We start from the raw sequence: 17736 nt of genomic DNA, 5'->3' as shown, positions 1-17736 counted from the left end.
TTGAAAGTAAAGCTGGTGATCAGCAAATGTACAGGCTGTCACTTGGCCAATGTTTTTTGAAACTTTTTCAAGCCCTGGCATGACTATTAGCAACTGTACTGCACGTATCAGGTTATACAGGATAAAAAATAATAATAAATAAATAAAGCCTATAGGTACAGTCTAGATAAAATTTTGACTGAAACACTGAGTGGTTTCCCAGCATGGTGCTGTTTTTCAGAACACAGAAGTCTTTGCAGCCCCTATTGCTACATTTCAACTGCTCACTACCAAAAATCTTGAACATCTTATGCCATGAATTTCAAGTACAGAATCCTATCCACTTTTTGGCCAGTATTTATGAATTCTTGAAAATTCAGCCTAGCAAGATACAGGCCAGAAACATCCCCCAACAGGCTTAATTAAAAATAAAAAAATAAAAAAACAAACCCAAAATCCCATCATAAAGAAATTGGAGGAAAAAATACAGTATTTTCCCTTGTGAAGTTATAGCAGATTCACTTGCTACTTCCTCATCTATGAGATTCTGTATGCATGCAGATTCTTGGACATCTGGAAAGCTCCATCCTCCACCTATGGCATTCCCATCTTTAGAGTCCCGTGGTCGAGTCAGAGAGGAGAAAACTGCAGAAGAGGCTGTGAAATCAAGATGTCTTTCTGCCAAAACACGAGGAATGGTTTGGCTTTATTAGCCTCCTTTTCCCTCTCCTCCTAGAACCTTTGCAAAAAGCAGAACTTCATTTCCACACTCCCTTTCCATGGCTCAAAATACCAGTTTAGGGATGTAAACCCAGACTAGCAATGTGACCAAGCTTTTTTTTGTATGTTGGAGACTATTTGGCACTGTATGTACTTGTGCACCCTCACAAGCCTTCCCACCTGGAATCACTCTACTTCTGTCAAGATTTAGTGCTCTCCACCGGTGGTGCCACCATTTCCTCCCCTTAGTGTATTAAACTACAGATGGAAACTTCATTTTATGTGCTGCTCCATCCTTAGCCATTATCAGGTTTAGATCACACTTTACTGTAAATGAAGCCTCAGTTAGCTATTCTTCCTCAGGGCACATCCGCATTTTCCAGGTTCTTACAAGGGCAGCAGTCACCCAGTGGGGTACGAGATGATCAAGTCCTGCTGCATATGAAGCGTTCTGACATGTGACAGATGTCTAAGACTGGCATAAATGGTACTTCGCTGAAGTAGTCTTTCCCTTTAAAAGGAATCCTGCCAGGATGCTTGAGATACTGGCCTCCCCCAGCACTTGCTGAAAGCTACCTCAGTCCTTTTCCAGAGACTAAAATCCCAAACAGTACAGGTACAGACTTACAGGCTTACAGGGCATCAATCCACACAGATAAAGGTGCAGGTGCAGTTTCTAAGAGACTGAGGCTCCATATTACTGCTTTTAAAAGAACTGTTCTCTTAATGCCTGGGATTTAATTACAGTGGATGGCTGTTGCGGTTTAAGCCCAGCTGGCAACCCAGTACCATGCAGCCACTCGCTCACTCCCCCCACTTCTTTCCCCCAGCTCCTGGAGGGATGGGGAGGAGAATCAAAAGAATGTAACTCCCACGGGTTGAGATAAGAACAGCCCAGTAACTAAGGTATAACACAAATCACTGCTGCTACCACCAATAATAACAATGATAAGGGAAATAACAAGGGAAGAGAATACAACTGCTCACCACCCGCCAACCAATACCCTGCCCAACCCAAACAGTGATCTAGCCCTTCCGGGTAACTGCCCCCAGTTCTACAACCTGGGCGTGACGTGCTGTGGTATGGAATACCTCTTCGGCTAGTTTGGGTCAGGTGTCCTGTCTCTGCTTCTGCCCGGCTTCCTCTCCTCCCTGGCAGAGCATGAGACCCACAAAGTCCTTGGTCAGACTAAACATTTGAGCAGTAACTAAAAACATGGGTGTTATCAGTGCTGTTCCCAGGTCGAAAGTCAAAACCACAGCACTGCACCAGCTACTAAGAAGGAGAAAAATGACTGCTACTGCTGAACCCAGGACAATGGCTTAGGAATTCTTGTCCTCCCCTAAGCAGAAAAATGGAAACCAAGATCCTTCCCAATATTTCCTTAGGTGATACCCAATGTTAATGTCAGTCATTACTTCTTTCTGACAAGCTCTAGACATGCAACCATTTAATTTCACTGCAATATTATTATTACATATACTTAGAGCATCTTCCAAGCAAGTCCATGTGCTCCTTTAACCCTCCGAGGTAGATATTATAAAGCAGTAGATGAGAGGCCTTCAAACAAACAAACAAACGAAAAAACCCCAAGCATAAAAACCCCAACAGGAAAGACTGTTTATTTGGTGTTAGCAAAGAATGAAGCCAAAGGACATTTACTCCAGCCCAACATTTCCAGCTATTTACAATTATTTACAATAATGAAGAGTTTAGTCTTCCTGTGAACTTCTAAATTTTTGCTGTTATTACAATAAATCACAAAATGACCAAAAGTTTTAGAAACTTTTCCCGTTTTGACATTCTGTAATGTGCTTTGCTCTTATAAGGGGACAGTATGCAGATAATGCACTGCCACATGAGTCCAGATCTGATAATGTTTATGACTACCCGCGGTCAGATTCTTAGCAGGATCAATAGTCCTTTCTCACTCTTTGATGCCCCTTTGTCTTCCTTTTGAATGCGTTCCCATGTTCAAGAGAACCATTCCTTGTCTTTCAAGGTTTAGGTATCATAAAACTACAATGTCTGTCATCAACTGAACACAATGCTTTGGTCTTTCGAGACAGAAAGAATCCTTACAGTTACTCATATATTGTTTGTCATTAAAATTTATAGCTCCGTTGGGAAAAAAAATGGTATAAGATGACAATTAATATTATTTGATTAGCCCCTTTAGTAGAACAGGATATAACTAATCCCATTGGGTTAAAGAAAAAGTTTGTTCTTCGTAGACAGAGCTTTACTGTGGGAGACCTCACTCTGAAAAGCGGGCAGTAAATTCCAGCAGGATTGATTTGGCATAGTAATTGATCACTCATTTCTGCCCCAGATGAAAATATAATTCCATTTTCATGAAAGAATCGATAAGGGGGGTGTGCTTTCTGCTTCTGCTGAGCAATAATACAAAAAACAAATTAAAAGCAGCAGTGATCTGCCATTTCATGATCTTTTATTTCCTTGAATTTTCCCCTTCCCTTCACACATTCTCCATGCAAACCATGGACAAGAGTGCGGAGACAGCCTTCAGTTAAACTGATTTCACACAAATTGTAGATCTCTTCTAAGATTCAGGTACCTGCTATTTAAGTAGACATTAATGTCTACTTTACTCTGGTATGACAGTAAAGGATATTACAGTATTTTTAAAGGCTTCACGACTCAGGAGCTGGCCATACGCTGTTGTTTAGGCTTTAAGACTATTCCAGGCTCCTTTTAAAAAGTAATCATTTTAACAATTTCAGCAAACACTCATGTCAATGAAGCCATAATAGTAACATTTGTTTTAATATGCATCGTTGACAATTACAGCAAGCAGCACCAAAAGGGCTGGTTTTTACACACCTTCCCCTTCCCTGTGACCTTTGGAAATAAAGGAAGTCTCAGTACTTCTTTAGATCACCCATGATCAAGCAATAAAACCTAAGTGATAGAATTACAAATTTTCTTGTACAGAATCTTTCATAAACTCAACAGGCTGAACTATGCAATAATGATCTAAAGCAGCTCACTCACATCCTCCCAAGCATGAACCCTGCATGCTGATGAAATCTCAGAACCTCTTCTCTGCTTCTGTGTCTCGCCCTTTTGGAGGGATCCATCTCTACACAAAAGAACAGCTACACTGTTGTCCTGACACCAGGACATCACAATGCCTGTGCTCTAGAACACTGGACAGCTTCAGTGTTTCCTGGCAAAACCTCCTTGCCAAGAGTTTATTTTTCCTTTGCCATCCAGAAGTGATAATTCAATAAGAATATCAGCTCCATGCTTGGTTTTGGTTAAAAAAGCAAAAGGAAATATTTGAAATTAGTAACAAGAACAGGTTACAAACTGGTGAAGACTATTAAATAATGGTAGAAGTCTGGACTTTGCCCACTGACCACAGTTCTGATCCCCACAGCTCAGAAAGGAGACACAGAAATGGAAGATGTTCAGAAAGCAACACAGACATAAAATCAGGCTTCCCTGCAAGGAACAACTCTGCAGCACTGGAAAGAGGCAACTGAGTAAGGATGAGGACACAAGCGGCCTGGACACAGTGGGCAGGGATCAACTGCTGATACTCTCTTCCAATAGAGGGACTAGGAGGAATTCAAAAGAAGCTGAAGGACACTGCCACAGCAATTATTAGACAATGATAAGGCCATAATAAGCAACTTGCTAAAATCAATCATTCTCTTTGGGCAACTGCAGGGAAAAAAGTAACAACAGTGCCCTGATCAGCATGTATTATTACTTCCCAAAAAACTTTAAAAGCCTGAAACAGCGCAAGGCATACTACACTCTATGTCACAGGCTTCAGCATTTGTCTGTTACCTGGAATATTTGAGAGCTTGTTTGCGCTTGTCTCAAATGCTAAGAGAGTGTTAAGTGAGGCAATGAAGATCAGTTTCTCTGTATCAGATCCACTTACCATTCGGGGAGTTTCAAGGCTGAGCTCCTGTTTTCTCAGATGACTGTGGCTGAATGAGTAAACAGGAAAACAGCAGCAGCCTATGTTTCTATACTGCAAATAAATGAGGGTCATGGACTGATGCCTGGTCCCAAAGCCAAATGGCAATAGATACCTCAGTCCCACTGCTTAGGCCTGTATAGCATGGCATAAATCTGTACCAGATTTGTCTAAGTCTGCTGTAAGTCGAATAGGCTGAAAAAAAGTCAGGGAGTGAGCTACCAGTTAATCAATATGGGCCATTAGGAATTCAGTGCTGGGGCTCACATTCCAGATTTTCTTTACCCAACAGTATAGCTATTTGCGTATTGTATATCCAAATGTCTGGCACTGTTTGCAAATCATTTTGTCCCTCTTCTAGATACAACCCAGCAAAAATAATTCTGAAGTCATGGGCAAATGACAACAGTGGAGTGTGTGCAGTAATTGCACACCACCAAAGAATGGGCCGTCAAGCAGTCTTCATGTACCCTGCTCACTAAAGCTTTCCAAAATCATTTTCAGGGTTTACGAAAATGACTGCACTGAAGTACTGGTACTTTAAACCTGAAACCTATGTAATATATCATTATCACAAATTACTATTTTGAGATCTCAGAACAATAAAAAAAATATATATATATAAGCAATTTTTCTAAAAAAGAATTATACATGTTTGAAAAAAGTCTCCACAGTGTTGAAGGAAATGAATACTTCGGCATCGGCTTTGTTCTCCCGCCAGACATTTCCCAGAATATCAGACATTTCCTAGGAACAAAGGCTTCATAACATACAGCATTTCAATTTTTCTGTTATTATAGACCAAAATAAGAATTATCAAAAGATACATGGTATCAGAGCAGCACTTGAATTTTTCATATCCCAGGATGTAGAATATACTCTTCCTGCTACAACTGTTGATGCAATAATAAATTAAATGAAAAAATAGTAAGTGATGCTATCACTGAATTCCCTGTTACATTCTAAGTAGAGAAAATCCCACTGATAGATCTTCATGTATTTCATTCATAAAACCCCTTGATGCTTGAGACTGATGATTTCAGTTTTAAAGGATCATGTTTTTGTTTAGTAACTCCATTACTCTCTTAATTACTCCTTGCTGTGACTGATAAAGACCTTTTTATCCCAGAGTTTGGGATGTTCAACGAAGTCACAGAACAGTTAGGCTGGAAGGGACCTCTGGAAATCAGGCAGTCATATTCCCTATTCGAATCAAGGCTAATGTCAAAGTAATATTGAGCTGTGCAGGACCTTGTCCAGTTCAGTTCTGTCTACATCCTAGAGCTTCAGCTCAGCAGAGACCAGTCCTTCGAAAGCTGGGAAATACAAAGAAAAAGCATCACAGTGCCATTCTAAAATTGCTTTGCTGAAGCTACCAAAAGACACCAAGAGTTTTCCAGGCTCCAGCCCGAATGGCTGCACCAAGTTTAGAGGGTGGAGGGTTTCACTGCAGCAGGCCAGCAGAGCTGTGAAACCAGTGCAGGCCAGCAACATGACGGAGGAAAGGCTACATGAATATGATATGACAAAGAGGTACAGCAGTGTTGGCAAAAGATGGTGACAAATGATTTAAACCATTCTATGATTCTGGCTCAGAATCTTCTTTGCTATAGGGAAGTGTCTGCAAGTAAATGGTACACAAGGATGGGTTGAGTGTTTGATGATGGGATCAGTGAAAGCAGAGCATTTAAAAGCACTAAGGAGTTGTAAAATTTGTCCATGTAGATTTGCCACAGAGAAGCCTCAGAATTTGACTGGTCAGTGAGGTGTTTTTGAGAATTTGCCCAAACATAAGTAATATCAAATCAAAGACGGTCTGAGGATCTCTTATATGTGTTTTTATTCTTGGGCAACCTGCTCTCTCTGCAGATACCTGATTTTCCTGCACAGTGTCCCAGTAGAAGGCACCTACTTGTAAACTGACTGTAGTAAGGGCAGATTTGCAGTTAGGTTCAAGTCCATCTGCTGGACTTCATGGACTCATTGATTTACCTTGAGGTTGACCTAGACACTGGTTCACATGAAGGAAAGAAAGATGTTCAGCTCTAAGGAAAAGGCAGCTTATTGCTCCCTTCTTTTACCTGCTCCCTAGTTCACGGGCACAGGAAAAGAGAAGTGGTGACAGCCAATGACTTCTGTAGACACAGGGCTGAATGAAATCCAGCTTACTTGTACACAGGAGCAGAGACAGAGGAATAAAAATGCCCTCACTGTCCCAAAATATGCCTGTGGCCTTTTTCCAACTGTTGTGACCCTTCTCAACCATGGTTCTCCCTTCAGGTTTCCATTGGAGTCCTTATGGTTTTTTTCCAGAACTCAACCAATCTCCTCTTTTCCACTAATTCCTCATAGAAATCAGTAAGCACCTCATGTATTCGCTTATTTTTACTCTTAATATTGCCTGAAAGTTTATATCATATTTGAATCATGTTTTACACATTATTTTAAATATGTATTTTCAATTAAATAACAGCCAATCCTTTCAAATCTGAATCCTCAGGAAGACATATTGTGAACACCTGCCCAGTCACTTCTCTGATTTTTTAGTAAAGACAGTTTCCAAATTCACAATAGCTAGGTGTAAGTCAGATTCTGAGACACTAATATCTTTGGAAACTGGTAGGGGAAACCATTTTGGCAAAGTATTTCTGCACACACGAATTCCATTTGCTTGGGGAACAAAATGCTATGCTTGACAATGCGTTACATTCAGCCTCCCCAAATGAGAGATGTAGAGTCTACTCATAAGTGAGGAAAAGAAACAGATCAGCCAAGGAGCTACCAAAAGCAACCAAAACACAAAAAAACATGATGGAATCTGTGTACGTCAAGAATTGCTATAGGGTCTGCTCACATCTTCCTCCCTGGAGACTGTATCTCAGAAATCTCTTGCTCAAATGATCCCAAGTTTTCATCAGTTAATCACTTTGCACAGCACCCGATGGATTTCACAGTAATCCAAAGCAGCACAAAGATTTCTGAGTCCTTATACTGCAGCCAAACAGTCCTGCAGTATACCCCAGGGTTCTGGTCCCTCCATCACCTGGGGACCCGGCCAGGCACTCTGCAGGGCCCATCTGCTGCACACAGATGGGCTTCCTTGCAAAGGAAACAAAAGCAGGAGGGAGGGGCTGCCACACATCCTAGTTATGCCCTGATATGCCCTAGACAGACTGTGACCAGGGTAGATACCTCTCCTCAGACATCAGATATACTCCCAGGTCACGTACTCTAGAAACAGTCCTAGAAAACCTGCTTTTTAAACTCATGGGACTCTGTGGCAGAATTGGTGCTCTGCTTTGCTCTAATACACATGGAACCTTTAGCAGAGGAGTGGAAATGTAGGATCATGCTTAATTACTTATTTTTAAATGTGCGACAGATAGGCGACAATTTGAATGTCTAGACTATAATTTACATAAATACATTTTAAACCAAAACATTTTAAAATTATTTCTTTCCTGCTTCTATGCTTAAATGCTTTGCTGGATTGGGGCCAGACTGCAGGATCAAGCCGAAGGTGCATAAATCAAACCTTCAAAGAAATGTAATGTTCACAAAGACTGTATTGGGTTGAGCAAATTTAGAAGAATGAAACCAACTATGAACAGAAATTAGATTGGCTAAAAATTAATAAAGCACAGCTGGAATTATTTGATTCATCCGTATTTGTTGCTTAAATGGCTCTAGGGCTGAGTTTTGCTGAAAGAAGATACTTCAAGACTCTGGGGTCAATTGCTTTTGGAGACAAATTGACCTACAGGAATACACTTGTCTAATTTGGTTCTTGCAGTGGGGCAAGTCTACAGAAATACATAACCAAAAAACCAATTTAGATTCCAGTGAGCGGATATCAGAGGTCAAGTTTAAGGTTCCCACCAATTTACATATATATACTAAAAGATTAATAACTTTTCAAGCTACTGGATTTCTTTGCTAAAAGCAAAGACTTATAGATAAAATCTGAGAGAGAAACAACATGTGCTTATTCCACATTCTGTTTGATAGATACCATGCAGTCAGCTCATTGCTTGTTGCTGTGGCTAGCCCTGCGATATTTTATACAGTTTGGTCATAGGGAGTTGCAAGTAACTCTACTGCTGTTCAGCTCCTAGAAGAAAGCATGTTCAGATCTCACCATCATTAATTTTGAAACTAATTTTCTGTGCCAGATCAAATATTACACTTTTAGTTAACTGGTCTTACTACTATTAGTTATACTCTGTGATCTCTACTCAGCCACATAGTTACTGTACAGTTTTCAATGAGGCCTTCTGAATATGGTTATCCAATCTAAATATAAAGCTTTTCCTTTAGCCAGATTGTATACATTCATACATTGGTATTGTTTCCTATTCAAAATTAAAAATTCACTTTATAAACTATCACAAAATGGACCAGTATTATCATACAGAAATACACTTTAAAATAGAAAATTATTTTAAATGTACATAAGCCCTAAAGCTGGCATTGACCTTTTAAGAAATCTACAAAACTTCAGTCCAGAATTTACTTGGCCATGCAATGAAAATTTCACTCTCAGTCAAACCTTGAAAGACAAGAGTAATTTTTATCCTCAAGTTGCAGTCTCCCAAATTTAGTCAAAACTAGAATAAGATTTCCAGTTGGGCAATTTACCAGGAGTGAAAATGAAAAAATAAATTCACACATTACACAGTAAATTACCGGAAATCTGACCACTGAGAAGTATATTGGAAATAGATAGAAAAATACCTTCAATAACTTCAACAGTTTTTCTCTTTTTTTTCTCATTTTACTATTACCAGGATCAATAAATATTCATAAATAAATTATGTGTCAACAAATGTATAAATCCAGACTCCATTATCTTCAGAAAATTTACAAGGCAGTTAAGGCACACTCTTGTTTGGAATTGGTTTCAGACACACTAGTGGTCAGAAAGAAAGAATATACAACTACATTAATCTTTTTTAGTCCTCTTTTTTTAAAGCCACACAAGTTTGGGATGTTTTCTACATTTTCCTTTTCAAATCATGGAACTAATCATATTTCATAAAAGCATGTAAAAAAACCCACAAAAAAAACCTTCAAAACACAGAACACCTTACATGGGAGGTGCACTGCCCTGAGACTTTTAAAAGGCAAAGGCCCAAAAGTGGAAAAATCATGTGATGCAAACAAGAGCAAAAGAATAATTTTATTGTAGGACCCCACACAGGGTTTGGTTGGTTTGTTGGGTTTGACTTTTTTACAATAATCCATTCTTTATTTCTTAAGTGATTAAGAAACTATATATCTTCACAATCATTAAGTAAAGAGATCCTAGAAACGTGAATAAATTTCTGCCTAAAATAAGCAACTTCTCTTTAAAAGAAGGATATTCAGAACTCTAGAAAAGTAAATTTGAAATAAGTTTGCTCTACTGCAGCTCTGGATGCATTCAAAGTAGAAGGATTATATTATTTGTAAAACATCACACCATTTTTATGATGCAGCTAGTTTAGACCCCATATATCAGTATTATTTGTATGCCCAAAAGCTTCTGGTTATCTCAGCACTACAAATAAAGCATTAGTGAGTTTACCTGTATAGTCCTCTGAGTGCCATCAATGGTGACAGACAATAAGGGTGAAGCCAGGTTCCACTCGCTGGTCACATTTAGTTTCATCCCATCAACTTCCACCTGTTGTGACACCAAACAAGGCTGTTACCATAAAGACAGACAGAAAACTGATCTCAAGTTCATTACTGCATACAAAGCAGCAACCATTTTAAAACAGATGGCTCCCAAACAACCTGTCATGTTTACTGCTTCTGCCATAAAAGACAGGGTCCAACAACAGAGTCTTCCAGCTATCTCTGGGGAGAGGTGAAGGACCTGTGAACAGCTGCCTCTGAGTAGCAAGGTTTCAAGTGATTTCCAGCAAGTAACAAACAGCCATCCAACTTTTAAACCTATCTGGACATGCTACATTTACTGCAATTAGACAAGTAATGCATATAAATTCCAGTGACACCTTGCAACCCACACAACAGGGCTTGCATATAATATTCTCTCCAAGGACCAAGGAAGAACTTTTCCTGTGCTTCTAATGAAGGGTTTTGCATTGTTATCTTAATTAATATGAGGCAGTAATTAATTCTTCGGTGTTTTGCCTCAAAGTCTAGGAAAACTTTGCAAATTCTGCCATGTTTTCTTCCAATATACAGCTAATCAGAGGCACACAATTTCTGAGTGAATTCCAGAAAGTCTTTTTTTATATATATAAATCATTCCATGTTCTTTACACAAAAATATCTCTAGGTGAAAAGCAAATATTCTCAGTTCTGAAGAAGTAATTGAAGTGGCTGTAATGACACTTCTGTCATTCTTCTATTGTAAAGTACAGTTTTAAAACATACATCACACATTCAACATGAAGAGCTGGATTATGAAAAATAAAAATTACTATATATGGATTAATATTATTAATGATCAATATTTGTGGCATGTTTTGAACACTCATCATGCTATCCAAGGTAAGTAAATATGATTTCAGTTATATATTTTAATAAAAACAGAAGAAAAAACATAGTTGGCCGATTTCCTTTCTCTCTCAAAATCTCTGAAATATACTCAATTAGTAAATTACAGACAATATTGACAATGACATAAATATTGCATATATTCTCAGTAAACTAGAGGAAAATTACTGCATTTAGAATAAAAGCTGAGCACACATTTTGCAAAATAAAACTTTAAAAGCCTACTCTTTCAGATCTCAGACTAATCATTATTTCACCTCATAATAAGAACAGGAACTGTTATTTTAGTGTAACTTAAAAGAAATCCATAACAGAGAAGCAGCGTGTAATTTGATAATTTTATTTCAGTCAAGAAGAAAAAGCTCTGGCTTAAAAAAAACAAAAATAAAACAAAAACCAAAACCCCACCTCTAATTTTACAGGCTTTACTTTAGAACACAAAAATCTGCCTTAGTGACACAATCTACTCAATTTCTACAGGCTTTAACTATAAATAAAGTTACAGGTAAAGAACATGAAGAAAAACAAATCACTTATAATGGTTCACCACCAGGCCAGATTAGCTGGCATGTTTTAGGTACTTTACACTGCTCCAGTGATGCAAACCACCCCCAAACCTGGCTTGAGTTAAACCAGACCTGCAGCTGGTTCGCATTGCCAGAGCACTGCAAAGCAGCTGGAACTCGGCACTGAACCTAGCCCGCTCTCAGCAAACCTGAATCAGCAAATACTGTCTTTATTGAGAACTGCAGAAACAACTGAAAAAAGACTTTCCAAATGGAGAAAAGCAAATCTGGCGCTCTGTCTCAGCCCTCTTTGATTACCAATTGAACTCTGGTAAGACAACTACTGAAAAAGCTGTCACCATTGCTATAACTGAAGAAAGACTGCGCTGCAGCCTGGGTCTGAAAACATCATTTACCATGCTTCTCCAGGGAAGGAGGTGAGATGGTATATCAGGCTTCTGGACACCAAAAAACCTTCAACTTCACACTGTGCTTGTTGTACTGCAGGATTTACATGCAGCCCCCCAGAAAATCTACAGTTGGTATCTATGGTCCCAGTGAAAGGTGTTCCAGTGGCAACATGCAAGTCAATACCTCCAAAACAAACTCAATTTAATCATTAGCTCTTTTGTCACTATACAGACGAACAAAGGAGAAGTAAACCAAGTGTGCCACAGCAGTAAATGACCCGTTTAAAATCTCTTACAAGGATCAATACAAGTCTAGCCATCATTGATTCCAGATTACATTGGTATCAAAAAAGTTCTGGTGGAAGCCACCCTGAAAGAAGAAATGCAAGCAGTCAGATGGTAGGTCTAAACAAGCCCTGGCACTGTAGGAACACCATGACTGCTTATGTGCAGTAGAAAAGCCAGCAGACCAATATATTGCCTCTACTGTTTTCCCTGTTCAAGAAAGAATAAAAGGCTGGGAAAGGGGAAGTGTTACTTGAACTAACACATAACCCAGAAAACTGCAGCAGTTTTTTCACAGAATAGAGCTACAGGTTCTTAGCTGTTTTCACCCGAGGCTCACCATGTTATGTGCAGCTGGGGAAGATGATGTGAAGCCAAGAGGATCACCTGGAAGTTGGCTATCTCTGGTCCAATAGGTAGAATGACAAAGCTAGGTCAAGCCATTAGAGAAAATGAGTAAGGACTGAGATAAGAGATTTACCATATACTTAGCATAAGAGCATGCTACTTTCACTACAAACAAGGGGAAAGTGGGATGACACGACCAACCAAAACCAAAAAACAAATGGGGGTTGAAATCAAACCAGTGTTTTACCTAACAGAGCAAATCTTCCTTCTGCAGCTTGGCAGTCAACAGCCTAGAGAGTCAGTTGGTGGAGACAGGGGAATAGATACTTGAAGAACTTATCAGAAGTTTGCATTTACCTTCACTCCTCCTCTAGCAATGGATATGATAATAGAACCTAACAAATAATGCAATAAAACCAGGGGCTTCTTTTTGCTTTAGCCTTGGAGGGGCATATTCATATTGTATTGTGTTGCTTGGGGGAATTATTCTATAGTAACTATGCCTGAACTATTGCTACAGTACATCAATGTGGCATGGGGGTGGTGGATTTTGCTTTTAATTTTTTAAATAGGATTGTCTGTCCCTGTGTAAGGGCATAAAAGATAAAAGCAGGCACCGTCCTCCTTCACAATTATTTCCAATTCTAAAGCTATTGTAAATGCGGTCTCAGAAAGAAGAATGACAAGTCCAAGACATGATGCTAGAAAAAGGTCAACAGCTTACTCCACTGTCACAACTTTGCAGACTTTTGCTGGCATGCACCTGAACTACACAAGCAGCAGCGCCTTCACCTCTTGTGGACTGAGTTCCTGATGTTCAGCGTGATAGGTACCAGCTAACCAATAGTGCAAAGAGCTGAAAAGCATAATCTGCATTCAGTTTCCTTTAGAAAACATAATTTGGCATTCTATATGCACGTCAGGCAATTAAAGAAGGTAGCACAAGCCTGAGTGTTATAGCCCTGTTAATTTACTAATGCAGAGTCTCGCATACATCTGGCACATGTCACTTCTTTTCTCCTGGAAATGAAGGTGGTTTTCCAGGAGACTGGAGGGCAGCTCAAGCATTTGTTTCCTGCCTGATGCTTCAAAACATTATGCCTGAAGTTCCTTATGCCAGCCTTGAATCTAATTAAAGTCTGCTGATTTAATACCATAGTTTCAATTCTTCCTCTTAACAGAGTTTTAACTTGATGCTTTTGGTTTAACTCCTGCCCTAGAGTGTCCTGGTTATGAAATCCCTACCCTTACTCTTTACACTCCTAAATTCTACATCTTGCTATAGGAGAAGTGATGGCATTCCCTAGCTGATAGATCAACCAAATGAAAAGCCATCCTCTGCAGACCTCCCTTGCTGAAATCTTTGCCTGATCAAGACAGCTGCCCATGAGATGTTACCTTTCAGGAAAACAGACATTACTGTTCACAGGAGATTTATGAATATTCAGTGTCATAGAATCCAATCCCTCCAACTGGAATTAGTTTAACTGTTGTCCTGGGTTCAGCAGTAGCAGTCATGTTTCTCCTTCTTGGCAGCTGGTGCAGTGCTGTGTTTTGACTTCCAGCCTGGGAACAGTGCTGGTGATACAGATGTTTTCGGTTGTTGCTAAGTGATGTTTACCCTGACCAAGGACTTTGTGAGGCTCATGCTCTGCCAGAGAGGAGGGGAAGCTGTGAGGAAGCAGAGATGGGGCGCCTGACCCAGGCTAGCCAAAGAGGTATTCCATACCACAGCACGTCATGCCCGGGGTGGGGGGTAACTGGGAGTTACCCAGAAGGACACGGGCTTCCGGGTGGGACTCGTTTCTTGGCCGGTGGTATCGTATTCTCTTCCCTTGTTATTTTCCCTTATCATTGTTGTCGTTGGTGGTAGCAGTGGTGATTTGTGTTGTACACTGGTTGCTGGACTGTTCTTGTCTCACCCATGGGAGTTACACTCTTTCGATCCTCCTGCCCGTTCCTCTGGGAGCAGGGAAGGGGAGAGCCCCGGGGGGAGGCTCGATTGCTCTCAGCCTGGCACCATCCACTGGGAGTGAGTGAACAAGCTGTCTGGCTACGGTTTAAACCACGACAACTGTATATCTTAAGACACATCCAGTGGGCAGCAAGTTCTACAGTTCTACAAACTGAAACCTTAAAATCATCCAAGCAAGGAAAGAACAGGAGCATGCATCGCTGCTGTAATTGTGAAGTAGCATACATGTTGGAGGACTTTACTCAAGCCTGCACAAAATAAAGACGTCCTCTTCTCTGGGAAAAGTAACTGTCTTGGGCAGAAGCCTCTTCACCTCTATTACTGCTAAACACTACCACCCATGCCAAAATAGCAAGCAGATTCTTTTCACTTTTGTAAGTCAGGCAGAGGATAGGTATTGCTTCTTGTGTAGAAAATAGTGGGCAGAAGACTCAGAGCACAGTGTGGCAATAAAACATCCAGCTGTAGGCAGCAGTATTTAAGTAACTGTTTCTCTGCAGTGATTTCAGACTAAGCCAAATTGAGTTGGACAAAACAGCTTTTGGTTCCTTTTCACAAAATTCCTGAAACTCTAATCTAATCTACTATCTAGCTAATGGAGAAGCACATGAAATGGAAAAGGCAAGTGAAAACTGTCCTGTGCCAAAGCCACCATCCCATATATCCTTAGGAACATGAGTAAAGTCTTTATGGGGCTGATGAGTCTAAAGCTTTCTTTAGAAGCTTGATGCGTGAAACCCCAGGCATTTTGTACAATATTTTGCTAGTCCTTAAGTGTAAAAAACTCTTTCCTAGTTAGTAGGAGAGATCAAAGACTATCTTGCACCTTTCTGTATGTTCTCAAAGCTAATACCAACAACACACTTCCTTATCATGAAAACTACCAGCCACCTGGAGGCTCTAAGGACTTTGCAGAGTTGTCTTGGCAATTATAGCAGTGATTGGCCCATTCCAGATAACTCCCCCAAGCACTGGGTATGGCGTGCTGTGGTATGGAATATCCCTTTGCTAGTCTGGGTCAGGTGTCCTGTCTCTGCTCTCTCCCAGTTTCTCATGCTCCTCCTCACTGGCAGAGCACGACAGACCGAAAAGTCCTTGATCGCGGTAAGAATAACTTGGCAACAACTAAAACATGCCTGTGTCACCAGCATTGTTCTCAGACTAAATCCAAAACACAGCACTGTACCAGCTACTAGGAAGAAAAATGAGTCTATTCCAGCTGAAACCAGGACAACTACCTTGAATAAAACCAGGCTCAGTATCTGTCCCATTAGGAAATAGTATCAACCAAACAGTACAGGTTTGTGTTAATAAATGCAAAGAACCCATAAAGATTTTGCATGTGGGCAGTTCTTATTAGTTAAGCTCCTGCTTATATATGTTTTTTCTCCCGTTCTTTGGACTGTAGACCAAAGAACATAGAGTAGACAAAGAGCCAGGGCCTGATTACCTATAAAGTGATATTTTTCAGGGTCATGCCCTGGAAGAGGTGACAAAGGGTACTCTTGTCACGTATACAGATGGTACAAAACTGGGGCAAACAGCTAACACATTCTAGGGCAGGCCTGCCATCAAGGGGGGCTGGGGCTGGACAGGCAAGACGAAGGGTCTTGGAAATGGAAACTTTGTGAAATTCAAGACTAATCGTTAAGTCCAACACATAGGAAGGAAAAGCCTGTTGCAATTATACAGTCTGGGACCTGACTGGCTGGAGAGCAGCTATGGAGGATCTGAGATGGGGGCAGACATGTCAGCTGGACATGAATGAGTCAGTAGCATGTCTTGGCAACAAAGGCAGCAAAGAGTGTCCTGTGCTCTGTTAATAAAAGCACAGTCTGCTGACAGATGGAAGAGATTAGACCCTCTACTCAAAACTCAGACCACATCTAGAGACCACAAGGCAGACACTGACTGGTTGTAAAAAGTTCTCATTAGCCCATTCCTCTTACCTGTCTACGTCCCACTGGGTGGCAGCATTGCCCTTGACTGTATTGAATAGTTTCCCCAGTTCTATACCTTCTGTATCTTTTATTATTGTGCACTTCCATTGCCTCTTTCAGGTCACTGATAAGGTTGTTGAACAGGACTGGTCACAATATAGACCCTTGGTGAACTGAGTAGAGTACACCCCATTAACTATGACCAGCTGAGCCTGACCACTCAACTGGCTTTTTATCCATCTGGTTGTGCGAGATGGTGCCAAAAGGCTCGCTAAAGTCAAGGTAGATGGCATTCACTGCTCTCTCCTAGTCCACAAATACTGTCAATTCATCATAGAAGGTTGATCAGCCTTCAGTAAACTCACGCTTACTGTTCCCTACCGCTTTCTTTACATGCCTAGAAATGTGCTCCAAGAGGACTCACTTTATGAAGTTCCCAGGGACTGTAGCCTGACCAGGATATAGCTCCAAGGGGTTTGCTTTTGGCCTTTTCTGAAGACTGATACAACATTTATCGATTCAGCCATGCTCAGTGACAGGACAAGGAGCACTGGCCATAAACACTCAAGAAGTTTCACATCAACATGAGGAAGAACTTCTTTACACTGAGGGCAGCAGAGCACTGGAACAACTTGCCCAGGGGGGTCACAGAGTCTCCCTCTCTGGAGACATTAAAAACCCTCCTGGATGTGCTCCTGTATAACCTACTCTAGGTGGTCCTGCCTTATCAGGAGGGCTGGACTGGCTGATCTCCAGAGGCCTCTTTCAACCCTATTCTGTGTTTTGCTTTTCCCCTGTAATGAGGTACCTCCCCCTACTTTAAAGACCTGCCAAAGATACAGAGTGCAGTCTTGCTACCACATCTGTTGGCTCTCTCAGCACTCTTGGATGCAACCTGTCTGGTCCCACAGATTTCCACGTGTTGAACTCTCCCAGTCCCTGACTCGACCTGCAACTGCCTCCTCCCTGAACTCTTTCGCTAATAACAAAGGCCTGGGAGACATGGTGAAGACTGAAGAAAGGAAGTCATCAGGTCTCTGGGACTTATCTGTGTCTGCTACCAAACCACTTGTTATCCCCTTGTTGATGCAGCAATCCCATTTCAGCGTT

At 40.7% G+C, this 17736-nt stretch overlaps 1 protein-coding gene across 3 annotated transcripts in view; it reads right to left on the bottom strand.

The window, feature by feature from the left end:
- Positions 1-17736, bottom strand: part of PCCA (propionyl-CoA carboxylase subunit alpha) — a 283684-nt gene that overhangs the window by 70384 nt on the left and 195564 nt on the right. For 2 of the 3 annotated variants that reach the window (XM_057402101.1, XM_057402103.1), the window contains one exon: positions 10222-10320. The exons of the other annotated variant lie outside the window; for it this stretch is intronic. In XM_057402101.1, the coding sequence (XP_057258084.1) occupies positions 10222-10320 (99 nt within the window). The remainder of the gene's footprint in view (positions 1-10221; positions 10321-17736) is intronic. 3 annotated transcript variants of the gene reach the window in all.

This window comes from Pezoporus wallicus, unplaced genomic scaffold (assembly GCF_028554395.1).
Source record: "Pezoporus wallicus isolate ANWC-B61680 ecotype Strahan unplaced genomic scaffold, APGP_CSIRO_Pwel_v1 contig_6520, whole genome shotgun sequence".
NCBI classification, from domain to species: Eukaryota; Metazoa; Chordata; class Aves; order Psittaciformes; family Psittacidae; genus Pezoporus; species Pezoporus wallicus.
The sequence above is the reverse complement of the archived record's forward strand: the minus strand, read 5'-3'. Positions and strand labels throughout refer to the sequence as shown.